Source organism: Xiphophorus hellerii, chromosome 2 (genome assembly GCF_003331165.1).
Source record: "Xiphophorus hellerii strain 12219 chromosome 2, Xiphophorus_hellerii-4.1, whole genome shotgun sequence".
Lineage (NCBI taxonomy): Eukaryota > Metazoa > Chordata > Actinopteri > Cyprinodontiformes > Poeciliidae > Xiphophorus > Xiphophorus hellerii.
The window spans coordinates 8,662,423-8,689,915 of record NC_045673.1 but is presented as its reverse complement, the minus strand read 5'-3'; the positions used below and the strand labels follow the sequence as shown (position 1 = coordinate 8,689,915).

The following is a 27,493-nucleotide window of genomic DNA, read 5'->3' as shown; positions in this document are numbered from 1 at the left end:
CATTATTTTCATAAGTGTATTGGAGTAAATTCAAGCTTTTTTTAGGTGACGTTTTCATCAGCTTAGTTTGAGAAATGACAAAACCTGAAATTCACTTGATAAACGTGTTTATTCATAAATGAAGGCAAAGTATCGATCTGCTCAGGGAAGAAATTTTCTTCTTTTATGTAAAAATCATACAAATTAGTATCTGTGTTACAAACAATAAATAACACTTCAGAAACATTGTTAAAGTTGACAGTGTAAACATCACATAAGACATAACATTACATTTTGGTCATCAGTGGTTTTCAGACACTTATGAGGTGGTGATAATTCAGATTTACATGTTTTGAGGTTGGTGTTCGAGCCAAGCACACAACCTTGACTTATCCAGCATTATATCATCGGAAATGATTGTGAAGCTCAATATAAATGGAATCTCAGTTGTTGTTTTTTTTTTGTTAAGATGTATTAAGATGTCGAAGTTTCACACTCAATTTTAAAGTGAGATTAAATTTGGGCAGGTCAGAGCTTAATCGTGTAACTTTTGGGTGATGATTACAGTGCAAATAAACTCTGGCAACTATTCAAAGTAGTAGAGTGTTCAAATCTTTTTTGACCTGTTATTCACAATTAACAGTGCACAGTTGAACAAGAATTCAAAATCTACACCAAAAACAAAACTTACAAAATACAAACATTCTGTACATTTACAGGACCTATGACAATTATTATTTGTAAAAAAACAAAAAACAAAACAAAAAAAAAGCAAAACATGTAATCAATTTCACTACTTTTAGTTCGATTACACTGTTTTGGATATCCTTTTATGGCTGAATATTATACATAACTTTTTAATTACCTCTTTACAAAAGCTTGGAAATCTGTGAATAATATAAATAATATTCCCTACTGGGTCTCTTTAAGAGCATTGTTAAAACGGATGAATGAGTCAATGCAGGAGATATGTGTTAATTCATTTTTACCTCATTGGTTCCAAACCAGTGTTGTTATTATCATATGGTTTAATGTATCCAATGTAAATGAACATGCTATAGTTTTACAGAGTTCATGTTAGTACAAGTAGACTCAACTTTATTGAATAAATCCAACTCAAATGTCAGTACAGCAACTCCTGCAAATGCTAAATGAAGCGTGACTTTGTAGCTTTGGTTGCAGGACCACTGAGTTATCTAACAGAGGACACACAGCTCATCCTGTCAAAGTGCTTTGTAAAATCACAAAAATCTAATAGCAACAACAGTCTAAACAAGGTCACCAGGACCACTGAGAGCCTTTTTATAATGTGATCTTATATTCACATTTTCCCACTTATTCACAGCTTCAACACAAAGTCATAAAATAGACTGTATTACAACTGTACAAACATGTTACTACAGGGATATTCAAAATATGGTAATTTTTCTCCAATGTATATAAACACAAGGCCTTCATACCTCTCAGCTCTAACAGTACAAGAGACTCATGGCAGTTGCTTTGCATTAAGGGGGGATTTTTCCATTGTGCTTACTAAAAGCTCCATGCCCAAGTCAGGTGAGCTGGTCCTGAGTGTGAAGAGCAGTCCAACATGACAGCAGCAGTGACTGTGGTTGAAGTTATATATATATATATACATACTGTATATACACATTTAAAATAATTATGACGTTCACAAACTGGGCTCTCCAAACGTCCTCCTGCACTCCATGACCCCAGCGCCCGGAGGCCTGTCACAGTTGTGTGTCAGTTTAACTTGGTTGGGGGAGAGGCGATCATAAGCCAACTTGTACTCCCGATCAAAGGCATCTGCACAGAGAGAACACAATAATTGAATCTGACCATTCAATAACTCAAAATGGCTTTGTAAATTTATACACAGTACCTTGCAATTTCCTTTAATATTGTTAAAATCATATATTTCAATGTATTTTATTGGGATATTAACTGACTGACATAATAGCCTGGTAAAATACAGTCTCCAGATAGAGATGAAGAAATCCCAAAATATGTGCTACTGTCATGTAAGCAATAGAAAGTTGCACAAAGTACTGACTCAGAGAGAGGATGAGAACAAATGTGTACCACACATTTCTAATATGTATTTAAAAAAAAAAAAAGTAAGTTATGTATCAATCTTTGATACACTTTATGAGTATGCATTACTTTTTTGGGTTGTCTCACAAAAAAAATCCAGTAAAATTCATTGAAGTTAGTAGTTTTAATGGGATAAATGTGAAAATGTGAAAACTTAGAATGCCGTGAGTAGTTTTCTGAGGAACTGTAGCTCTCAGCCTGTCGCTGTTTATCAAGCAAAAATTTTGACATTTTTCTGCTGCTAGCAAGAATAAAAGGAGTGAACTTACTGATGTTAATGTTATTCTTCCCCAAAGCCACAAGAGTTAGAAACAGTAAATCTCTGTAGAGGCTCCTTTTAGGGTAGAAGAGATAGAGAAAAAAACACGTTAGACTTTCCATCCATATCATCCTCCCCAGGCAGTTTAGAACAGCACAAACATCTTTCATTCCCACCTCTGTCTCTTGAAACCCAACTCGGGCCCCAGCAGCTGGATGGTCTGGCTCATGGGCTGATAAACGTCGCTCTTCTTGATGCTCCTCACAAAGCCCTGCAGCAGCTCCACAGTGAAGAGCTGCCCTTCTTCACACAACCCAGAGCGGATCAAAGAGTTGGCACCTGTAAAAACAGAACAAACTAAACGTAAGCCTGATCAAAGGATCATTCATCTCCAAAGCTCAAAGTCGACTAAGACAGCAGAGCTATGAGGAATCCTGAGATAAATTATGCATGATGCTCCAGGTTTACCATAGACTAACTTTTAAAGTACATATGTCCTCTTAACAGCAGAACTTTGGTGAAAATATAGTGCTCTATATTTTACCACAGTGTATTAAAGAAAATGCAGAATCAACTTACAGTGTGTGTTCCACAGGACATAGCAGGGTTGAACTTTATCTTTGTGCAGCTTCAGGTTGTCCCACATAATCCTCACCAGCACCTGCTTGCTGTCCTCAGATGAAGCAGTCTGGGGAATCTAGAGGGAATAAAATATGTGAGCTTACTCCATTTTGGTGTCGGGTCTTTTGGGGGTAATTTTAATATTGCAAAGTCTGTTTGCTGCTTGAGAGCACTGGTTATTTCACACTTCACCGTTTTGTACATTTGCTGTTTTAGTCCTTTCCAACCCAGATTTTATATCACAGGAGATTTTAAATCAACCATGGGGCAGTTTTTTAAAGGGGTGTGTTTTGTACCATCTTTGGAAGCCAATCGTGTAACGGAATTGCCTGTAGTTTACCATCAACAAAATTTTTAACAGAGCATGTATTATGGATCAATATAAATCAGAAAATAATAAATAAGTTAAATTATGTGTGAGAGCTACCTAATTCATTACAAATACTTAAATGTATAGAAAAATAAAGCAATGCCAATTGTGAAATGGTTCTTCCAGAGCTGGTGCTTCATAGTATACAGCAGTGGTCCCCAACCTTTTTATTACCACAGACAGATAATGCTTCTGCATGTTGGTGTTCCAGCTAAAGCCCTTTTTTTATTTTTATTTTTTGCCCTGATTTTCTCTTTACGACAATCTTACAATGTCCTGCAGTGTGTGGTGTGTTACAGTGGTGGTGTGTTGAATATGCCCGATCTAAAATCGGAAATATTTAATTATTTCTTGCGCGGCCCGGTACCAAGTTGCCCGGTGGTTGGGGACCACTGGTATATAGTATATTTGGATTATTTGTTATTTTCCATCTACCTAACACTAGGAGGCGCCAAACACCACAGTTGAATTCGAAAAAGAGAGCCTATTCTTTTCATAATCTCTCCCCCATAAACGTAATAGTGATATTAAAATAAAAATATAAGCGTTGCCTACAGATGTACAACGTGTACTGATATCTACCTGGTCACCATGGCTACAATGTTGGGAAGCCAAGATAAGAGCAGGCAGGTTACTGGGCAGCTCCAGTCTTCTGAAGTACCACACAAGGTTCCAGAAGACGATGGGATGTTGGTCAACGACGCTCGGGGAAGAGATGGCCTGGTCTCCCTCGTTCACCAGTAGGCTCTCCAGCTCCTTCCAGAGAACCAGGGGGCTCAGGTACGGCACTGTCACCGGATCAGGAGATGATGCTTGTGCCAAGGCTGGGGCATCATTGCGAACACTCCAGCTGCTCTCCCACTCCAGAGCAGGAGACGCAGATGGCTGAGCTGCCTCAGACAATTTGGCTTCGGGGCAGAGTGGTGCAGACATGTCCTCCTCTTTAACAGGATTACTCCACTTAGATGGCCTGGGGGGGAGACAGAATGGATCTATTTAAAGAGGTCATGGGGTTAAATAGCTATTTAGATCACATGTGTCTGTGAAAAATAATGACCTTTTCACAAAAATAATACCACAATAGCAATACATTACCTATTCTGTGGTCTCAGGTCTTTGATTTCCACATTGAGGAAAGGTAGGAAGGCAGTGCCACAGAAAGGACAGGTGCTGTTGAGGTTTGAGTCATCTGCTGTCCAACCGGCCATGATCTCTTCATCATACACCAGACAGTCACATGTTTTACAAAGTGAGCAGCTAGACATCATCACCTAGGAGAGATAGCATAAGGAGAATGCATAAATTGCCAATAAAACAGCCTGAGCAACCTCATAAAAATGTTTATGGCCTGTAAATATCTTACCTCTATGGTGTAATTAGGACAGGGCTGGAAGCGGCTGACATCAGGAGAAGAATCTGGAGTGCGTGGGCCTTTAGAATGAAGAGCTAAACCGCCTGGACACAGAGAAGAATAAGACAATTATTAGTAGAAGTCAAACCTTGGTTTAAGATTCTACCATACACTCCTAAATCTGCTCAATTATTCCTTTAATCTAAATACTGGGAGAAGTTATTTCTCCCAGTATTTGAGCAGCTTGAACCAACAAGCTTTCAGCTACCAGACACCAGCTCAGAAAACATGAAATCTAGGATACTGAATCTGAGAATAGACTAGAGGGACTGCCATTTTGAACCATGCATTGATAAATGCAACTTAACAAATACTTAATTGTTCCCAAAGGGGGATTAAATGTTGTTACAACTAATTTAATTGAAAAGTAGGACCTGATCATACTTTACTGAATCTGTTCCACAGAATGAAATTAGAATGGCAAGATGATAAACCAATACAGTAATATTTGTGATTTCAGGGAATGGTGCCAATGACTTAGTTCACACCCCCGGCGACGGATAGGCGTTGTTTTCAGGGTGTAGCCTGGAGAGGGATAAAGTTCGTTAAGAAACCAGATAAAAATAAAAATTATTTCCAGCATTGAAATGTGCTGGAAATCTGAAAAAAATAAATTACAATAGTTTTCATACTTCAGGATTCTTTATCACAAATTGGAATAACAACAAAAAGTCAAAATAACACAAATTAGATAGTTCACATTCGAGGTGGACAAATGTGCTACTTTTACTGAGGCATCAGCTTTTCCACTAAAGTCTAGAATCGGTCAATGTTTTGTTTTTTGAGGTCAGGTTTAGTAAATCTCTGTCTCTCTGCATGTGAATGTATATGCACGTGTCTAGCATTGGCGCCTGCAGCTAGCTGCACAAAAGCCTCCGCACTGAATCCACCCTCATGCCTGCTGGCCTAGTTTTTCACAGAACAGCATCCCAAATCTTTCCAACTTTGAGTCCTTCTCCCAGCTTAGATTCAGATTAAGTGTTCATTTATTTTTTTTCAAACAAAAGAACAAGGCTGCAGAATACATTTTCATCATATCTAAGGCTATGTTTACATAGTAGGCAAATGCGACCTGAATCCGCTTTTCTTGTCCCCAGGCAACCTATATCTGACTTTTTCATGCCAGTCTAAATGGCCCAATTCTGATCTTTTGACCCCCAAAAGATCCAACTTGTAACACTTCTATACATGATAATAAAACAGATACATATCTGATTGTTTTCAAAGTGTTTGCAGTGAGAGCAGTCATGTCATATTTTATGTGACTTTATGTCATTGATGTGAGACATGCGTCATAATTCTGTACCAGAAAAAGTCAGACGTGGTAAATACAAACGTAAAAAATGCCTAAAAATTATAATTATGAACTTATGAAAACAGTCTGTGTCACCTGAAGCAAATCACAATCCCACCACTCCTGGCTCTGACTACACATCCAAACAAATTTCTCTACAGAAGTTGCAGTAAATGCTTCACAAAAAGTTGTTGCTATTAGTTATGCTTTCTTTTTATTAGCTTCTTTAATGTGACAATGCTGTTGACTCCTTTTGTTGAATAGACAACAAAGCGATCCATAATCAGTGGCATCCATTAATACTTCTGTAAAGGATTCATTGCTGTATGATGTCAACGTTCTTCTCGTGCGCATGCAGATTGCTCTGGGGTCGTAAATACCTTACACAGAAATCTAATTGTGGTTGTATTTAATATGTACTATGAACGAACCTGAAGAATTAAATTTTAGAAAAAAATAAGAATTGATGTGTGTGTACGTAGCCTAAGATATTCACTGCAACACTACTGCCTGTACAGAATGATGAGAAGCTGTTCAACCAACCAGAGAAGGAGTTATGTCTGAACACTCTTGTGGGGCTGCTGGGGCTGCTCAGGTTGGTTTGGTGAGCTGCGGCAGGGCTCCTCCTGACCCGGGACATGCTCCCATGCTGAGGTGAAGTGAAGCCATGAAGATCCAGGCAGGCGTCGCTATCCAGCAGCGAGGAGCATTCTACCTCGGCTGAGGTCAGAGAAGAAACGCTCATACGATCACTGTTCCCATCCTGCCAGAAAACATATAACACAACCCAGTCAACTTGGGTCAACTGATTTCATGTCAGACATGTCTGATTAAAACTCCCATCTTACCTGTGTCAATGATGTCTGTGATGACAAACGGGAGTAGAGGCGACTGGCCTTCTCCGCCACACCCTTTCCTGCGGATATGACGCTGCTCTTGACGATATCCAAAGTCGGAGTCAGCAGTGAGTCCATGGAGAATGACAAGGTGGAGGGACTGGGCGAGGAAGGCAAAGCCAAGGAAGAAGGTCTCTCCCCGTCTTTGTTACACATGCCCATAGGAAGAGATGGCGAAGGCTTCAACCTCTCCTTGGATTTCAAGGGGAGTGAGAGGTGTGTGTTGGAGCAGGTGAGAGTGGAGGACTGTGGGGATGTGTGAGCTGACGAGCTGGAGCGAAACAGTGGACTAGAGGAACTCTGCATTTCCATACTGGGTGAGCGGCTGTTCAAAGGGCTGTTGCTGTTATTTATGAACATTTCAGTCTCTTCGGCAGGAGGTGAGCTACCCTTACCCGGGTCACACTGCTGTTCTGTCCCTGCTGCCCCCATCTGTGACAAGGGATCATACCCCGTTTCTCTATCTCGCTGTCTCTCCCCGACTGATTTTTGCTTGTCAGTCTCTGTATCCTCTTCTTCCACACCATACAATCTGTCAGCAGTGAGATGGTGCTGCTTGGTTGAACCAACTAGGGGGACGGTGAGCATCACTAATCCCTGTCCACCAGACAAGTCCAAAGATTTGGGCCTCTCTGTCTTTGGCAGCGCTGGGCAAAGCTGAGTCTCATTAGGGCTGGAAGCAACCCTGGTGCCACAGTCTGGGATAAAAACACATGAGCCAAAACATTTAGGTCAATCAAAAGTCAGATATTCAAGTATGTTTGAAATGACATTTAGACATCTTTTAAGACACATTCCAATGTCTTTTGTTCATTTGTACTTTTTAAAGAAAGAGAGGAGCATATTTGAGATTCAAACTCAGCCCGTGAAGATATGAATTAAAAAACATACCAAAATATGTCTTGTTCATCAACTATTGAATGTTTGCCTGTTTAATAATCACACTTTAGAAGTGCTATATGAGGTTGTGTTTTTCTCACACCCACATCAGTTTATTATGCTGCAGTGCATAAAATTTAACCCATGTATCCAGGGCAAAATTGTGCAGAAGTGCACAGGCTTAAAACATTTTTTCTGGCATATGCAGAAGAATTTATATAACTGTTCCCGTTTAAAAAAACATTTGAAAATGCTTTAATTTCCCTAACGTTTATGTCATGACTTGTGCATATTGTGCTTCTTATGCCGATTTTATTCTTTGTACAATTTAACATTGTACAGCTCTTTGTCATTTTAGATTTATAGATCAATTTTATTTACTTAAGTCAATGTACCATGTTTTCGTTCCTTAAATGTAGTTCCTAAAGTTTAGAAAACATTTAATCATGCCATGGCTTAAAAGGCAAAATATCTATAATAACTGCTCATCAGTCTGCAGCGAGTTCTGTTGACTCAGAAAACCATCACCTCCTGTGTGCAATCAAACACAAGAGCTGGCTTGTACGGCACTGGTTAAATCTCTGTATATGCTGGTTGTCATAATCCTGTGGTATTTAACAGTCCAGACTGATATAATGACATTGTTCTAAATATAACAGTCGTTTTTCTGAGAAGTGCTCAAAACATTCCTTGCAGAACAAAAAAATGATTTCCTATTAGTTTTTCTTTAATTTCCCACTAGTCTTTATTTATAGAGCCTTTTTAATGCACATCAATAAAAACAGAAGTCATCCTCTGTCCTGTAAAGTAATTAAAATAGTAATTTTAATATGTTCTGCATTAGTCAGTTTTTTAAATACATTTAGGCACCTTATTGACATAGCTTTGCACAGTCTACATAACTCCATAAAAAGTTACCTGACATCTTGCTAACATAATTTTCCCCTAATGTGAACTAATAAGTATAAAACAACATTTGATTTCCAATATTTACATATGACCCTTCTGTCTACCAATAAGCATGCAATAGATGAGAACCCTCTGGCAGCCATGTGCTCTAGCTCAAATTTTAATTCATACATTTTGTTCTCCAAGACATTTAATAATGTTTTCAAAATTGCTTTAATCTATTTTCTCTTTTCTAATTATGGTTACTCAAGTGAGTAGGGAAACAAAAATCCCAGCATTGTACTTTTGTTTTGTCTTAGAATAAAGCCACCTTGTTTTCTATGGCAAATTAAAAGTCCCTCTGATAAAAACTCTGGCCTATTAATGAGGACAACCAATACTGCGACAGAGACTAACTCTTACACAAAGCGCCAGCTTATGTAACAGTAAGCATATCCTCTAAAAGATAAAAGATTAAAAATAAAAAAACACCCAAATATAACAGCAAATGGGTGGATGAGAGAACATTACACCCACACTGTGATTTTATTCCCCAGCTTTTAAAGCCAGAACACTTATTTTCCTGTTTACTGTGACTCATTTCTACAGAACTGCTCACAAAGAGGGAAATACTCACTGGGCTGCCTCAACCCTTTTTCCTCCACTGGTGCCGAGTTATCGCTTTCTCTATTGCACAGCCTCTCCTCCTCCTTTGACAAGGAATCGTAGCCTTGATCAGACTGCCCACCTGGAGAAAAGAATATGCTTTAATCCCGACAGTGTTATTATTATGGCTTACATTTTTCCTTTTATTTTACTTTTCCTCCTTCAGAAAGAGCTCAGTACATTTAAATTATCACGCCAGTTTTAAGGAAACTTTTCAAGAGGCAACTGATCACAGAAGTTTTCTTCAAAAGAGAGTTCTGACATTGCCCCGAGCTTACAGCAAGCATTCCCAGAATAGAAAAGCAAGAAAGGCAGAAAAGGAATAAAATCTTTCTAAAACTTGAGTCATGCTTACAAGGTCAGCATGTAGCATAAAACGATATTTAACAGATTTTTTTTGCCTGTTTTAATAGTTTAGTTTAATGTAAATGTTGAAGAGGCAAGATATACCAGAGTAAAATGTAAAAATATAGAAAACTGCTAAGATGGATAGCTCTTGTAGTAAATTTACATTTTTATACATTACTTTAGAAGCTATAGGAATTTAAATTGCATCATTTCACCATACGAATAATAATAAAACAATGTTTGCAGCATCATGTTATTTCTGAAAATCAAATTATCAACAGAAAGCACCTTGCTTGGAATATAATGGTGCAATTTATTACAAGCATAACGATGCTTTATCTATGTATACTGTGATCTGAGCAGGTCAAGGGTTTCCAGATCAAATGACTGATCCACTTTTAAAGTGACAACTGAATCACATCCAGATCACACAGGGTTTGAGAGAGAAGCATTTCAGATATAGTGGGGAACACTAGGATGGAATAGCGCTGCATCCCCTTACCTGTACTCAATCCATCATCACTGGAGTCCATTTTAGTGAAGTCAGTATCGATGGACGTGCGTTCCGCAGAGTCATTAGTGCTGTCTAAGCTGCCATGGCTGACTGTGTCGAGATCACTGCCATCTACAGGGAAACGACAGGGAGGAAGGGGAGCGAGACGCTTAAAAGCATGACAGATAACCAATAGCCCTTCTCATATAAGAGCCATGAATGAACAATCACTGAACCGAGGAAAAACTATTATCAACCGAAAGCCACACAAATCTCCTCATGCCTGAATGAGACCAAACAGATATCTGTATTGTCTGGATTTAGCTCAAAAGAATGACGTATTGAAACATGAATCAATGTTTTGCATTTCTCTGACTGTAAATTTGATAGGAATATTTGAATATTGTAGATTAGCATAAAAATGAGTCCCTTATGTTAATAGAATCAAACCAACATCAACATGACATCCACAGCAGCAACGACACCATTTACAGAGTAACGCATGGTGTTTTCATTAGTGCCCCCACACAACATTCATTACAGTAATAAGATGGTCTATGGTTTGGGGAATTAGAAAACATGTCAGCATGAGAAACCTGTGTACTGACAGAGCTCAAAAGAAAAACCTTTTACGCTGTTTAATTATAAGTACATTATAGTGTCATTAAGGGAAGGCAGATGGGGAACAATATGTGCCGGTGGAGACTGTGGCTGGGATAAATGTTAAGAGAGAAGAACAAGTGGAGCAACAGCAACTCAGGCCAAAAAAATACATACAATCTTAATGCATCTATATTATTGTTAGTAACAACAATTAGTTTATTGCTGATATAAACTAATTGATGTTTGAACTGAATTTGGGATACACCTTACAGAGTGTCATATAACTATCTTGGAATTTTCAAATACGGCCCCAAGTATCGACATGGGCTCCCATCATAATACCATTAGCAGAATCAGATTCTGCTTTGTTGGCTAACTTTGTGAAGACAGACAAAGAAGTTGTCTTTGATTTCAGACGCTTCACAGTGTACAAGCATTACATTTAAATACATAAACTTCAGAGGAGATTGGCTCTGGCTGTGAGGTGTTCATCATGTTTATCAGAAGGACACACGGGGGGAGGAAAATTACTCTTTGGCAGCTGTGGCACCAACCAAGAGGTAAAAATCTAAATTTATTCTGTCCAGGATGAGGGGGGTCTGCAGAGATAATAATGGCACGTTTCTTGACCGTAAGCAGATACAAGGGCAGTTTGGCCTCGTTCTGGATGTGCAATTGGGAGACTGAATAATACAAAAATAATAGCTGAGTTTTTGATTATGCTCAATTCCCAATGCTTGTTGTAGATGTGCAGTCATTATTTTGTCAGCTGCAGCCCCGACAAGTCCTACGACCAAAATTCCTTTTTTTTAAAACCACTTCCTATATTTTGTGCATAACTTGCAAAACTGTAGTTATATATATCAGTTTGCATAACTCATTAATCTGTTTTTCCCCCCAAAATAATTCTTTTTTTTTTAATTCTTCACAGTGAAAGAGAGAATATTTAGACTGGTGCTGATTTCTCATCTGTCATGAAACCTGCTTTGCTCGCTGTGTTCAAACTCAAGTCATTAAGTGTTACGACATGCAAAGCAAAAAGGTAAGAAGCAGGAGAATAACCCGTAACATTTGTCTGTACATGGTTAACTGTCTGGTAATTCAACATACTGTGAAGCACAAACACCTCATTTTCAGGAGCATAGCATTCGGTTGTACCTTTATTTGCAAAGTCAGATTGGTCAAACATGAATCAAAACAAAAGCAAAAGGCTGTCCTGCTGAAACTCTAGCTGAGACAAAATATTTGGAACTGTCAAGAAACTGTTTTACTTTCTAATATGTATATGTGTGGATTCATGATGTTATGTTTATATTAAAAATGGTCATATGGCTACTGTCTGACATTATTTGTGGGATTAGGGCTGTTCATTTTTCTGACTTGCTGAAAGTCATGTTAGAAATAGTTTGCTAAATCATTTTGTTCAAAGTTCTCACCTGAAAGCTGGGGGTCTTTGTGTGGAGTCTGTTGCTTTTTTCCTGCCTGCTTGAACTGAAGCACACCGAGTATCACATTCCTCAGTTTCCCCCACAAGAAATATCCTCCTCTGGTTGTGGAGGGCCAGGTGCTCTCCAACACCGCCTTGGAAAACAATACAACGCCATAAAAGTCTAGAATCATTGCCTAACAGCCAAGTTTATTGTCAAATGACTTTGTTGCTCAGATGGTGTTCACAGCAACAGTATGCACCTTGTTATAGTATCCATAAGTTATAGCATTGGGCTGAACTCCTGCCTTCTTCATCTCAAACAGCACCCTGACGGCCAACACTGGCTGGCTGTACTGACCGCACAACTGCAGCAGCACACGGTAACACACCTGAAACACACACAAAAAAGACTTTTGCTAAAGACATATCATTCCATACCAAAGCAACCCAATGCTTCAGCCGTTTTATTTCTGTACCAAGTATTTTCATACCTCATCAGGAGCCTGCAGCTTCTTGTCCTGCATCTTTCTTAAGACATCATAAGCGGTCCGCAATGCTCGCACCTTGGAGTGACAGTTTCCCACAAACCCTGGCAGGCATATAAACCACAAGCCGTAGCAGTGCCGAAGCAAACACTTAGACCACATCTGAGGCATAGATGAATGTGTTTTGGCCATCTTCTGAGCGGATTTGATCTCCTGCAAAATGGGAAATTTGTGGTTCTTTATCACCCAAATGCCATGGCAGTCACTCATCTTTAACATTTATGGGTTAAAAAATAGAAAGCAGAGTGCTCTGTTTCTATGTATGACCTGTTTGGAACGTCTAAAGATGGCCGTGGGACTGGCTGGGGTGCTGTGGCGTGGAGCAATGCCTGCTGAATTAGAATTTGGTCCTTCCATGGTCTCCAAAAGATCAGATCTCAGAACCGGGAACCCGGAGTAGCTGCAGAGACACAGAAATAATGAAATCATCTGCAGCAGACAGCAATAAAAGGAATGCTGGCAGTAAAGTCTTGTGCAATATGATATGGACTCCAATGCCAATGTGTTGTAGTTCAAAATGACTACAGGACTCAGTAGAAGTGGCTAAGTCACTAAATTCTAAGCATTATCTTTCTTTTTTTGGCACCTGTTCAAGGAAAATAAAGTAAAATAAAGAAGTGAATTATACCTATAGCACAGAGGATGTTCTTCTCCTTGAGGCAGAGGAGGCAGTTCTGGAGGGTTGATATAAACTGTGTGCTCACTGCGGTGGGATTCATCCAGCTCGATCAGCCTGGTGTCCTCTGGCCGCTCACTATCCATCTGGTTTACAAGAGAAGTACATACTTGTCATCATCCTTCATCTTTAGTTACCATAAATTCAAATTCCACCCATTACATTTATGCATGCTGCCGCAACAATATGTGATATAGTATGAGCCCTCAGATCCGGCCACATATGGGGGTACATAAGAACGAGCAGATGTCAGTAATGACTCCATCTGCATTATAATTATGGCGCTGGATCTGAAGAGAGGCACTGCCAAAGGCAGCGGCTTGATCCCATAAATCCTCCAAGACTAAATGAAAGTAGGCTGCAGTGACCTGAACAAAATTGATGCCATGTTACCCCAGAGACATTAAACCTTTTGACTGAGATACTTTGGCAACTCTACTGGATGCTAAGTAGCCACATTAGTTTCACATCAAACTTGACTGATCTGCTGTTTGGAGAGAGAAACACAAAGCTCCTCGGCCGGCGTGTCAGAGAAAAGCTCCAGCCTGAAGCAGTAAACACACTCATTTTCACACTCAAAAGAGTAAAAAAGGCATTGAAGTACACTGAAAATGCTTGCTATGATGTTCTAAAACTATTTGCCTTGTATGTTTCTCACAACTATTCTGCACACAAAACATCAACATTATAACAGGAGCTAAACAGTCCCCCCAGTAGAAATGAATTAGAGGGTTTATTCCGCTCAGCTGAGAGGATGATTCAGTCAACCGACTGACTGACCTATTTGTCTTCGCTTCGATTCTGCTCTTCTGTGCTTCTCGAACTGGTGTCCTTCCTCTCACACCCAAAAGCTCTTACTCAATCATGCATTTGTTGTCAGTGTCAGCAGCAACAATGAATGAATCAATGCTTCCACTTCTCAATAATAACTGGAAGAAATGACCATCAACATTGGACCTAAAATGGACTCTAAAATGTTCTTGCTGGATTTAAATGTGACATCCTGATTGCACAATTTTGCATGCATAGAGAAGATATTTTTTCTTATAAAAGGGGGCATGATGTTTTGTCATTTTTTTTGTATGTGCAACAAAGCCTTATGACAATCTTTATTCATATACACTGTCAAATCGGCAAATAATGACAACAATTCGCAATCGTCCCACGATTTTTTGTTATAAAGGGAAAGAAAAAACAAAAAATGAAGATTTAAGCATGACACAGGATCTCTTAGAAAGAGCCTGAAAAGTGACAAAACATTTACTCATACAACACAGCACAAGTTCAGTTGGCTTACCTTGCTACCAGAGGTGAATAACTACCAGACAGGAAGCACAAGGACAAAAAAAGAGGACAAAAAAGGTACTTAATGAGCAGCAGAGAAAACACAAAGAGTAAAAAGCAGAATACACAATCACAAATTGTGAAGGAAAGTGTTCAATTTTCCAAGCTTTAAAGAAAACAGAATCAGGAAAGAGAATAGAAATATGAAAAACCCACAAAAATGGATTATTTGATATGGTTTCTAGCATTGACAGCGGGTGTAAGTGCACTCTCAAACGGACCTCTGCCATTCAGATTTTAACAACCTCTAATTTGCTTGACCAAGATTCCAGATAATATCAAAATTAGGGCTGCAAAAACAGTAAAAATCTCAGTTTTGAGAAAAGGATAGCAAGGATTAGCTGAGACCCTCACCTTATCAACACACTCATCAAAGAAAGCCAGGCTGGCATCTTTATCACTGACAAAGGAGCACTCTTCAATGAAGCGACTGAACATCTGAGTCTTCGTCATGAGGGAATAAAACCTCTGATGGGAGCGGTCTCTGCTCTTCAGGAAGCCTATGCAAGTAAACACATTATTTCAAGATAAGCTTAAAAGCGGCATCATTATTACAAATATCAGACCTTTAAATCTGAAACAAAGCGGTCAAAATGTTCTAAACCAATATCTTAGGAAATTAACAGACTGGTCTGAAACAAGCTGTTCTTTGGCTCTGATTGCATAAGAGCAGAAAGATGTGCGTGGACATTGTGCTATTAATCATGCTGCTTCTCTGACTTATCATCCAGGCCTAATTTCCATAGAAGCTCAAGTTAGATAGACTGCATTCATTTAAGGGAACTTTTTATGCAAGAACTGCAGTTATTAGAACCCAACTTGTACAGCAATAAATCTTGGGGGCAAGAAAGCCATAGCTGATATGACAAGACTGATTATTACTTAATTAGAATGGTTGCAAATGTGATTTCTGCTCAGACAAAGCACCTAATAAAATTGCTAAAGCATTCCTATCATTTGTAATCTTTTGTTGAACCATGTTGGATAATTTTTTCACTACTTTATTAAAGGGTGCGTGGACATTGTGCTATTAATGTGAGACTGGTGAGACTGAAATTTACCTTGGAGGTCAAACAGGGAGGTGACATCTGTGGTTTTCTCAGAGGGAGCTTGGGTGATGGGCTGCAGGTAGGAGCGATAGCCTCGAAGGATGGCTGCCATGAAGCGGAGGAAAGCTTCTTGGATCTCCAGCTCAAGAATGGGGAGGCTTTTTCCTCCGTAAAGCTCACTGCTAGTCATGGTGTGGTCCATCTGCACATCATCACGGTTTAACTGGCAACCTTAAAGAAAGAGCCAAACAGAAAATGATTTAAAATCTAGTCAATGCTTAAACATGACTTTCTGAAAACTGTGTAAGTCTTTAAAGATTGGATGGCATAATACCAGAAAACTACAAGGCCTCTGGTAGTAAAGTAACATGCCAAAACATCACAATAACAAAAATACATTTCAGTGTAAATTCAAGGTTAGTACTTTTGCCATATTGTGATGCATGTGGCTGAAAGGCACCACAGATTACACATTTTAGCCACTAAAGAGTTCAGAACCTTCAATTTCTGCAGAGTTTTTGCAGACATCCAATCAATAGTTTGGAAGAGTTCAGCGTGAATCAAAGTGGTGCAGAGATGCACATGCCCAAATGACACTATTATCAACAAAACAATCGCTCAGAAATCTCACTGGTTTCTGAGCATTTAAGTGGAACACAGTTACAGGCTGATGACATGCAGAGATCCTAAATTTGACTTATATTATAAATGAAAAACGGCATAAGTAGCCACTCAGTGTGGCGAAAAGGCAACTAATATCACATCATTAGCAAGATGTTCTAGGATGAAGATCACAAGTTGTTTTTATGTCATAGTGAGCTCAGCTTCCTGTAAAGTCAACCATCCAAGATGACTCAACAGACTCATGTAGAGATCTAAATTATGCATGAAACCACTTTGGAAAATGACACAACATTGGACTGGACTCACCGTCTGTAAGCTGCTGATAGAGCTTATTCAGGCTGTTCAGAAGATGTTTACAGGCTCTCCTGGGCAAGAGTTTCCATGTTAGAGCCTTCTTTTCGTCTTTTCTGAAAGCACACCAGATGGTTTTCATTGCAGGGGGGAGGACAGTGGAGAAATATTGGAAAAAGATAGAACAGGTTCACTGACATTAGAACTGACATCTTAAAGTGTGTGAGCTGATGTGGGAGGCATGTGTGCTCTGTCGAGTAAAATGCTTCACATTCCAGCTACACTCATTATGTAAGAGAGGCTCCTACTGACAGACTCTGATAACCTTGGGGATAACTTTCAGAATTGCATTAAACAAGGAGAAATGAGTTTTGGCAGGGCATATTAAAGTTGATCTATGAAATGCTGTCTGCAATCAGAGGTCACTCACTGGGAGATGGTGTTGGTGTCCAAATCAACACAGCTGATATCAGCGGGAGGCACATAAAGGTCAAAGTATCGAGAATCCAAACCCACGATAAAAGGGCAGGGTGCGCTAAGAACATCTGCCAGGGCCAGCGGACACAGAGGGATGTAGGGGCAAGGCCAGTGGAAAGGAAAGATCATCTGACAAGAGAGCAAACAAATCTGTAAAAATCATACATGCAGTTCCAGTCAAAAGTTCACAAACACTGAAAGTTGGTATAAATGTCACATTAATGGGAATCTTTTAACAATTTATTTGAACCATATTTTTATAGATGGAATGATGATAAAAGCATTTGTTGCACAAGTTCAAATTTAATGAGGATTTTCTCTAGTCCACAGAGGTTCAAAATGGCCCATTTCAATTAACTCTACCAATACTGATGAGAAGGGCAATTAAATGTCCAGTCAGATTTATGGTAAAAGTTGCCGACCAATGACCAAAACATCCACAATAAATTTAAACTTGTGCACACAAAACCAGTTTTTTAAAATAATTACAGCTGTATATAGTAGTATTTTCCCTCCATAGAAAGAAAACCCAGTTCAAATGCATTAATAAAAACTCAACATATTAAGTGGATGCAAATGTCTTAACAGAGCTGTAAAAACTCGTAATACATAAAACAAGAGTGGATTTGTATAATAATTTATTCTTATGCATTTATTTTCATCTCATAAATATGCATGAATTTTAGAGGAAAAAGTTTAAGAGTGCTCGGACATCAATAGATTTGACTGTGACCAATTTTTATTTCTATGTGACTAATCGCTCCATCTCAACATTTTTACTAGACTCATTCACATGAAAGATCATTCTCTTTTGTGTCTTTATCATTAAAAAATTAGGATACAAAGAACCAAATGCTTACAGACACAAGAGCCTCAGTGACACTGGTGAGAACAGCTGGACGTAAGGAATGAACCAGGATCTTGTGCTCAGTGACGGCCAGCACAAGCAGAGTGACTGCATTTTTAGGCCCCAAATTCAGCAGAAGTGTGGAGAGACTCCCGCCGCTGCAGGAAAAAACATAAAAAGAGATTTATTTATTGAGACAAAAGAAGTACCTGGTATGTTGTCGTTACATTATATTGTAATTATTTTTTAATTCTCTACCTAAGAGGCAGTGGAGAGGACACTGGTTGGCTCAGAATTAGGCTGTCATGTGGCGACAACTACGGAGGACAACCAAGTTAAATAAATAATGAGTTTGCACAAGTTAGCAAGTTTTTGTTCAGAATTTAAGATTTAGAATTAAATAAAGAACATACAGGATTGATAAATAACATAATAAAGAGTAAAAATAATGTTCTTACTGCACCTGGACAAGGATTCTTGGCCTCTGGATGGAGGGAAATGGAACATTTTTCATGAAGTGAGATATGTGCCTGTGAGAGACAGAGTAAAACATAATAAAGTTGCTGAAATGAGTAACAGTAAATTATCTTGTTTACAAAAAAAAAAAAAAAAACACAAGTAAAACAAGTAAATAATATCTGCTAACTTTTCAATTGGCAGTGCATGTGGCCCAGAGATGGAATATCTGTAGAGGAAGGTGAGAAAGCTCTTGAAGGACTGGAAGAAGGGCCAGTGTGAGAGTAAGCAGATGCTCTTGTTGTTGTAAATATTTCTGCTGCTGTCAGGTCCAAGATGACAGCTCGGCAGGCCGAGTTGTGAGCGCTGACGCTCCGAAATGTTCTCCTCTGGGTAAGGCTCATAGAACTGGATGGCTGCTCCGTACACCTGCACACACATGCGATCACAATGTGAGCAAAACGACCTGCATGAAGTATGCACACTCATAAAAACGACTAATGAATTAGCCAGTGGACCATTGAAAAAAAATCCAATTATTCCCAGTTCTCTTTACAGTTTCATTATAGAAATATTCAGCATGATATATTATCATCCTCGCTACGTTAAAGATTTCTACCCTAAGTAAATGAACAAATCAGTGTGTGCACGAGGCGTCGTGACACTAGCCTGCAGACAAGACGTTGCAGGCAAAAATAAATGAGCACTCAGGCATTCAGACTTGCGCACCAGCCACACTGCTGCAGAAGACATTCATTATTCAAAAGATGGGTTACACAAAAATCTTTTATGCTGCATTGCTTACAAAAGCTAACAGCCTTTTAGTATTCCTAAAACAGCTCTTGGAACACTTTTGATTCCAGTCAGACCTAGAAAATTGATTAATATTGTCTGTCATTCTTGGAAATACTGCTGTAGCTCTTGAACAAGCAAATGCATTAGAGAACCTGATACAGTGAAAAAGGCAGACAGGGAAGTAGATATGGAGAAACTAACTTTAATGAGGCGATTAAGGCTGAGTGCGTGAAAAACAGACACAAACTGCATGGGAACTTCCTAACTAGTGTTGATGTGAATGAAACATAAGCTAAAGAGAGAAGTGGTCTCCTTAACAATATTGATATGAAAGTCTGTGATTGTCTGAGAGCCCACACAACTTCAGCAGAAATGTGTTTTTTTTTTATAAGGCCTTGGCAGGTTGGTGGTTATACCTTCTCTCCAGAAGCACCCGTCAGTACGAATGTGGAGAAAACGGGCAGAGAGTGTTTGGTGTGAGCTGGCCAACACTCAATCATCGCCCCCATGGGCAGGCAGAACATTGGGACGGACTCAGGCAGAGGGAAAGACTCATAGTCCTCTTCAGGATACCTGCACAACAAACCTGAGCACAACGCAGAGAAGACAAAGTGGGGTTAAGACTGCTGTGTTTTTACCATTCATTACTGACACACAGGAGCATATAAATGTCTTTCTTTACCTGCTTTGTATGCGATTGTGTTAGCTTTAGCAAGAGACTTCTTATAGCAAAGGTAGACCGAAGATCCCCACTGATGAGTAAAAACAAAACATCACAGATAAATGAAAAGCTGCAATAGTTTTATACTCTTGGAAGAGACACTTGACGTGCAGTGCCATGCAAACTTTTTACACATTTTGTCACATTATAACCACAAACTGTAATGTTGGACCACAGCACACAACTATTAACAATAAGGAAAGTTATACAGTTTACAAAAAAACACTTATAAAAAAGGAGGTCATTTTTGCTGTGCATTTCAGACTCCTAATAAACTAATGTAAAGATTTGGCTTCAAAAGTCATGTCACAGGTGTATTAGAATGATCTAGTCCAACTAATATTGAAACTGAGAATCTGTAGAATAACTTGACAGTTGATGTTAACAGACATTTGACATCCTGACCTAATGTTTATCAGCTTTGAAAATAAAAATATGCAAAGGGACAGAGGTCAAAATATCTAAAGCAGCAACTGCAACAAAACTTGGATCCACAGATTATTGACTCAAAGGGGGTGAATTGAAATGCAGGGCACATTTTCAGATTGTATTTTGTTTTGACAGGAGATTGTTGCCATATGATCCAGATAAACCACAATGAAGTTTATAGTTGTAACATGACAAAATGTGAGCAAGTTGCAGAGAAATACTTTTGCAAAGCACTGTAAATCCGGATAATTTGCAGTTCCGGTCTCACCATGCTACTGTTGAGGTTCTTGTCCACCTTGCAGAAGGTGTGAGGAGGCGTCTCTCCCTTGCCAGGTACAATGACGCAGATATCGGTGACAGCCAGGGAGGTGTGAGGCTGGCTCTTCGGCGCGCGCCGGTACGTGATGTAGATGCGTTGGGAAGACGAGCTGCTGATGTTGGCGGGGCGCCCTGAGGGCGTGGTCTGAACGATGTGGCATCCAGGCTTCAGCTTCTCTTTCCACTCATACAGAACACTGAAACACAATGAAGTGTGCGAATATTTAAACAGTGTTTTAAAGCAGATTAATATGTCCCAAGGAAGAGACGCGATTAGAGGTGCTGTGTGAGTGAAGAGTCAGTGAGCGAGGATCACTCCTTACCCGAGATCTGTCAGTGGAGGCTTATCTCTGCCTCTCTTGTAGCACAAGAAGATCTGCGGGCCCCGAAGGCTGGCACCATTAAGCTCTGCTGAAAGGCCTGAGGGGGTGCTCTCCACACAGGTGAAGCCCAAGGGCACCTCTTCGCCGAGGGACCGTATCACTACAGCAACGTCGGTAATAGGGGCTTTGGGTTTAACAGACTTGGTGCCGGCATCATCGAAGTGCAGGTCCTCCTCCAGGGGCTTGAATGAATCAGTGAGGCCAGCAACCACAAAGTAGTCGGCTACACGGGGCCCTTTATCCTCCATCATGTCCCATTCCCACACTATGAGCTGGAGATCAGAGAACAGAGGAGGGTGGGGGGACTTAATATACATTTTTCTCATACTACAAAAATTAATTGCAGCTTTAGAAGAGCAACAGCTTTTTATCATGACAACTTAACTAAGCTGAGTAGTGAAAGATGGCTAAATATATGTCACCTCCATGAGTGCATTGTGTTAATGCTGAAAAGATTTAAAGGCAGAAACCTAAAAATCCTTAATAAAAGAAATCACAATCAGTCTCTACATTGTGAAAGACTGAAAATAATTTAAACAATTATTTTGTTTAAATAATTTTAAAGCTTATTTAAGTATTTTAAATGTAAGCCTTTTGAGTTGAGCCCTAGTAACTGGCTATGCACTTCAGTATATGGATGGATATTTGCTACTGCACCATATGAAAGTCTAGCATTGTCCAAAAGTAAAAACTGAAAATGGATTATTATTAAAAAAAACAACAAAAAAGGATTTTATAACAGCAATATGATGGATTGATATACAGTATGTGTGCTTATTGGTGAAACAGACCTCTGCATGAGCTTTTAATATAATATAGACAATGCTGATGACAGTTGTTGGGAAAAATGTCAGAAGCTGACACCCACGGATGTAAATAAAAATAAAAATGCTGGTCAGAAATGGAGAGAGCCACCATCTGGTTTACCGCAGACTGTTTCAAAGCTTTTTCTCTTAAACCATCAGGACACTGGAAACTTTTAAAAAGTTGTGTCCCATCCCTCTTGTCAAGGACTGAATGAATACAATGAAGGTATATGATGGGACATGATAGTAATCTGAAATGAAACTGCAACATCTGACCTGAAGTCTGAAACATGTTAATTATTTGAATATAATTATAAATGGTTTTTTTTATTAACTGCAGACATTGTATTGTGCATTGATTACTAAGTCTGGAGTTTGGTTTCTCAGCTTCTTTCTCTCAGGTTTTGTTCTTGCTATTTTCCTTCAACTTATTTTTACATGCTTCTTGATTTTGGTCATGTAAATAGTAAACTACACCTACTAAAAAAAAAAATCTATGTAGCTTAATATGCATGCTACATCAAAAAGAAGGACAATAGGGCAAGAAAACAATCCGCCCTTAGGGAATTACAAATGTACTTCATATTACAGAAACGAAGCAGGAATATGTAGCATCTGGAAGCATTTAACATACATTCCTGTCTGGAAAAACACAATATTTCACAATGATATGCTTTAAGCATTTCATGACCTATAGGGCCCATGACTGATTTGGTGAAATAAAACACATCTCTTAAGAAAAACAGAATAGAAAGCACAGTGTTTTCAAAATTTAAACTGCATTCTGACGGTTCTTTTATTTCCAAAGCTTGAACCAAGTCAATGTTTAGGCAACATTTGTTCTAGGCCTCAACAATATCATGATAAATGAAGGAACTATCAGAAGCGAATGTGAAACAGCTTATTGTGTGTTTGTCACAAAGAACAGAGAGAATCCTGCAAGCCCTCTCACTGGGTCAGCTTATTCTACTTCATCTCAACAGCCTGCTTTATCTCTTTCAGCAGTCCCCCCACACTCACTGCTTATTTATTGTTTTTCCATAGCTGCAATATGTGTGAGTTGACGTAAAGTGTTTCCCCCTCCCTCTGTGCTGGCTGTGTCACTTTCAAGCACCCTGGACCTCAGGAAGCCGTGGCCTCGCTTCACCTTTAGAGGACTTGACGCCTTTGCAGGTTTCAATCACGACAGAGATACTCAATAAGGCAAATTTAGCCAGGGAGCAAATGGGGATGAAATTTAAGAATTTGACTGAAATCATTACAGAACCTTCCAAACAATTTGCAAGCATTGTTCAACTCAATATATCCGGTATTTCATAATAGGCTTGTTTACTGCAGACTGGAAGCAGCGGTTTTATAAATCATGACTCATCAACTCTAGAGCGTTCATAGACCCGTAGGCTCATCTCACATTTGTTCCTGTCCAGTATTCCCTTTGTTTGCTGATGAGTTTTTAACTCTGTAATCTAAAGCTTTGAGATCTAAATGTGTATATGCTTATGTTTTTGTTTATATTAAATTATTCTTTAGTAACACTACAAATATTCTCTCACTGCTGCCGGCAACATCAGACAAAAGCAAATTATGCCTCTATTAAGATGGCCTTGTTTTCATGTTGTACCGCTAGTTCTATTTTTAAGCACTATGAGAAGCATCAAATCATTTGAATAAACCCACTAGTAAAAACATGTAGTTCTATGCTCAGATTTGCCTAACACATGAAGTATAATCTTTGCTGTTTAATGCATTTAACAAACCATTCCTGCAGTCAATGCCAGTTCAGAAAATGTTAGCAAAGCAGTCATTTCCTGTCCTTTATCTACACCGAACTCCCAAAACACAAGCCAGTCAATCGCAGATTTATTTAAAGAAAAATGGATTGTAACATAGAAAATATATTGTTTTTCAAATAAAAGGTGTATTAAAACCTTAGGAATTTCAGAATATGCTAGTGAACAATCTTATGAAGAAATTGATGTGTCCATTTTCAACACTGCACAGCAGATTTTGAGAATCCAGGAAAATCCGTTGATGCAAGTGAAGAAAAAAAACAGGTAAATTAACAAGAAGGCTTTGAAAGCTGATTTTTCTGACACTGACTGACATTTTTACTTGCAGGTGTTTTTGGTCATTAAAAAAAAAAATTGTTAACAAATTCACAACACAATTATGAATCCTTCATGAATACAAAAAAAAATCCCCATCTAGCTTTTTCAGAGGCAAAAATATTTTAAGTCCGGTTAACGAAACCAAAGAAAAGGGAACAAATTATGTATTTGCAAATGTTGCTGTCACCAAAGCTCTAAAATATAAAATCTGAAATAGGTTCCTTGCAAATTTTCATGCAGACATATTGCTGATTCTTCCCTTAGGTTAGGTGTCCTATTTTGCTCTAATAGGACGTTGAAATTCCTTTTCAAATGATGAATCCATTGGTTGATCAGTGCTGAGAATCTACTTCATATTAAAAATGACTCTTCAGCCCATTCACCTCGTCGTTAGTGTGACATAACACTAAATCCACTCTGTAAATACCTGCTCTCAGTGATTACTGCTTAAGTGCTCAGACACAGATACACATCTGGTAGCACAACAGATGTGTCACATAATACTTGAAAGGTTCTGGATTAAATAAAGATGTAATCTCTGCTCTCTCAGCTACCACGACACTGACTTCATCTATTCCTCCCCCTCATCAGGAAGCAGAAGACTAAATTTATAGCTAATCCTCACCATGGCAACAATATTAAAACTAAGCAAGTGAAGTGCATGTAGAACATTTCTGCCTGTGCTGCTCAATCACAAACACAATTCTGATTGCTCAGTAATTAGAGTAGAATATCATTATTCCATATGCTTTGTTTTATGGTGTGATTTTATGCGCTTTATTATAATATTACAGCTTTTCTTAGAACAGAATTGAAATTCTCAAAAGCTGCTTGTTCAGTCTTCACAACATTGTGCACATCAAAAAAGCCATTTCTCGTTTTTCTGAACATGTTGCAATTGCTTTGGTGCATCCCTGCACGTGACTATGAACATTTATCTGCTTTTTCCTACATTTTCATACGTATGTCATGTTGTCCAAAATTAATTATATGGGTCTCTGTTGAATAGTCTCAACCTCCGCAAGATTTAGTCATAAGTTCATTGCTTTATGCAAAATGCTTGAACAAGTTGTCATAATGTCAAGATTATGTCTACATATTTTCATTAGATTTTTTTTTTTAATATAAATCTATCCTCAATTGGCAAATTGCTCCCAGATGAATCCTGACTTTTTTCCCAATGTATATAAATAGGTGAAGCATTAGATCAACCTATAATTTCTAATCATAGTTCCATATTTTGGAAATGATATTCTGAGCACAAAATGAAGGGATAGATGGATAGATAGATAGATAGATAGATAGATAGATAGATAGATAGATAGATAGATAGATAGATAGATAGATAGATAGATAGATAGATAGATAGATAGATAGATAGATAGATAGATAGATAGATAGATAGATAGATAGATAGATAGATAGAGAAAGCTCGTGTTCGTCTATGTCTTAATAAGGGCAATCCTGTGTTGGCTCAGGATTGGCAGTGAGTGACTCATGGGCTCCACAGGAGCTGCAAGTTTTTCATTCATCACATTTTCCTTCATATTTTCACTACAAATAAGGACATGGCGGATTTCCTCTTCTTGCCAGCTAACAAACCAACTTCCCCATTCACATCCACTGTGTACATGAGTCATCCGCAACTGTTAGCCAAGCAGTAACTTGTAGAGCACTTGTGTCAATTAGTTCCAATCTTTCATCACAGTTATTTCCCCCTCAAAGAGACTTAACTCCAAGGGTTCTCCAACAACGTCAAGAGAAATTATTTCTTTCTCAGAAATAATTTCACATCACTTTGGTAATTTTAGCACTACCCTACACGCAAAGCATTGTAACCATGGATGTTTTCTGTCATTTCTACGTTTAAATACATTTTCTTGGAATTTACCAAATAAATAACTAAATGAACAAAATGAACAAACAAGCAGTCGCAAACTTTATAATATTTGTAACAATTTAGCATTCTTTAACTAAAATGTATCTGGACAAAACTACAAATATTTTTATTTGAGTCCGACTAAAATGCTTCTAAATACAGATCATTTGCATGTGATTTCAAGAACATTTTCCCACACTTCCACTAAAGTATTAACTTCATAAGCCTTCTGGGGGTATTTTTGCAAAAAAATACCTTCATAACTACAGACCTCTAGAAACAGGTTCTCTTTGGGTGTTATACGATCTTTAATCAAGCTCTGAACCTGAACCTGCTTTGAGTTATATTGTTGTAATTAATGTCACCCATGAGACAGAGGCAGCGCCTGCTGGACAGCCCGGCTGGGCAGGGATTAAAGAGCTGAACTAACAACAGAGGGGGCAGGGACGATGGGCAGAGGGAACCACCAACACATGCAGGCTGCTTCACTCTGCATCTGTTCCTTCTTAGCCATAAAGACCACCTTCACCCTCATCGGCCATTTGCATGGTTCCTGTCTGACCGAGAGGGAGACCCAGTTCCTAGATGAAGAGACCACACACGCCCAAGATAAACAGAGCAGAGAGATGAGGGAGAACACACTCCAAGGTGGAGCTCGGAATAGAAAAAACGCAAAGGAGCCGCGCTGGATTAGCCTGCAAACCACGCATCGTACACAGGATGAATATCTGCACTGAATAAATAATCATATTAAAAATATATGACTGGCCTAAGCGTTTTACTCTTTGTCCACATAAAAAATAAAGCCATTTTACACAGCATCAACACAGGATGCAGCGGAGTACGCCTTCATTCGGTTCAGTTGAGCCGATGGACGCACAACAAATCACAGCGAAAACATCACGTTATTCCTGCATATCTGCACAACATTCAAACAATTCCACCTCGTTGGTACATTCGACTCATTAATCCAATATTAAATTGCTATTAACGGGATCACGTCTAACGTAACGTGAGGGAATGTGTTTTTATTTCCCACGGTGGAAATAAATAAACATCTTAATAGCACCGATTGAAACAGTAGATAGGTTTGCGTTTTTACTCGGTAAAATAAATATTTACTCACATCACGAAGACAGAAGGGTGATCTGCGGAATATGATAGCGCCTCCGGATTTCTTAGAAAAATTCAAACGCTTTCCTCTATGCTCACTTTGACTATTTGTTTCAATTTTTTATGCTTATAATATTGTTATACTAGCGTATTAGAAAAATCCTGTAGAGCACAAGGATCCAAATAAATACACGGTGTAGTGCAGAGGAGCGTTTTTATCCCGACCTGCGTTGCCCACGTGACTGATTACAAACCTCACTGACGTCACTGATGACACCTCTGGCGGCTGCAAGAGAAACATCGACGTTCGAGGCGGTGGAGAAACAGTTGGTGTTTCTCCACACTTAATTCTGAGAAAACTAGACAAGCTCATACACGAAGATGTTAATTAAAAGCAGT

At 38.8% G+C, this 27,493-nt stretch overlaps 1 protein-coding gene across 3 annotated transcripts; it reads right to left on the bottom strand.

Annotated features, from left to right (window-relative positions):
• Positions 1-90: 90 nt before the first annotated feature.
• Positions 91-27,336, bottom strand: dennd4a (DENN/MADD domain containing 4A). 3 transcript variants are annotated; one of them, XM_032587506.1, is made up of 30 exons: positions 27,108-27,336; positions 21,129-21,460; positions 20,756-21,002; positions 20,020-20,089; positions 19,754-19,923; positions 18,733-18,971; positions 18,550-18,616; positions 18,345-18,403; positions 18,100-18,244; positions 17,193-17,368; positions 16,778-16,878; positions 15,860-16,078; positions 15,153-15,298; positions 14,752-14,772; positions 13,407-13,540; positions 13,046-13,178; positions 12,725-12,931; positions 12,494-12,622; positions 12,241-12,385; positions 10,211-10,333; positions 9,332-9,442; positions 6,880-7,625; positions 6,575-6,794; positions 4,690-4,781; positions 4,422-4,597; positions 3,909-4,296; positions 2,915-3,032; positions 2,512-2,674; positions 2,346-2,410; positions 1,652-1,788 (listed from the first exon to the last, which is right to left on the bottom strand). In XM_032587506.1, the coding sequence occupies exons 2-30, from the start codon at positions 21,437-21,439 to the stop codon at positions 1,652-1,654; spliced, it is 5,058 nt and encodes a 1,685-aa protein (XP_032443397.1). In that variant the 5' UTR covers positions 21,440-21,460; positions 27,108-27,336. The 3 variants fall into 3 exon arrangements, with proteins under 3 accessions (XP_032443403.1, XP_032443389.1, XP_032443397.1); XM_032587512.1 differs by lacking the exon at positions 14,752-14,772 and having other exon boundaries at positions 91-1,788; positions 27,108-27,335; XM_032587498.1 differs by lacking the exon at positions 27,108-27,336 and having other exon boundaries at positions 91-1,788; positions 21,129-21,439.
• Positions 27,337-27,493: the final 157 nt, after the last annotated feature.

Coding starts and splice junctions, on each gene's coding strand:
- dennd4a (XM_032587506.1), bottom strand. CDS start 21,439: ATGATGGAGGATAAAGGGCCCCGTGTAGCCGACTACTTTGTGGTTGCT. Junction 16,879..17,192: donor GACACCAACACCATCTCCCA/GTGAGTGACCTC, acceptor GTGTGCTTTCAG/AAAAGACGAAAAGAAGGCTC. Junction 13,179..13,406: donor GAACATCCTCTGTGCTATAG/GTATAATTCACT, acceptor GTGTCTCTGCAG/CTACTCCGGGTTCCCGGTTC.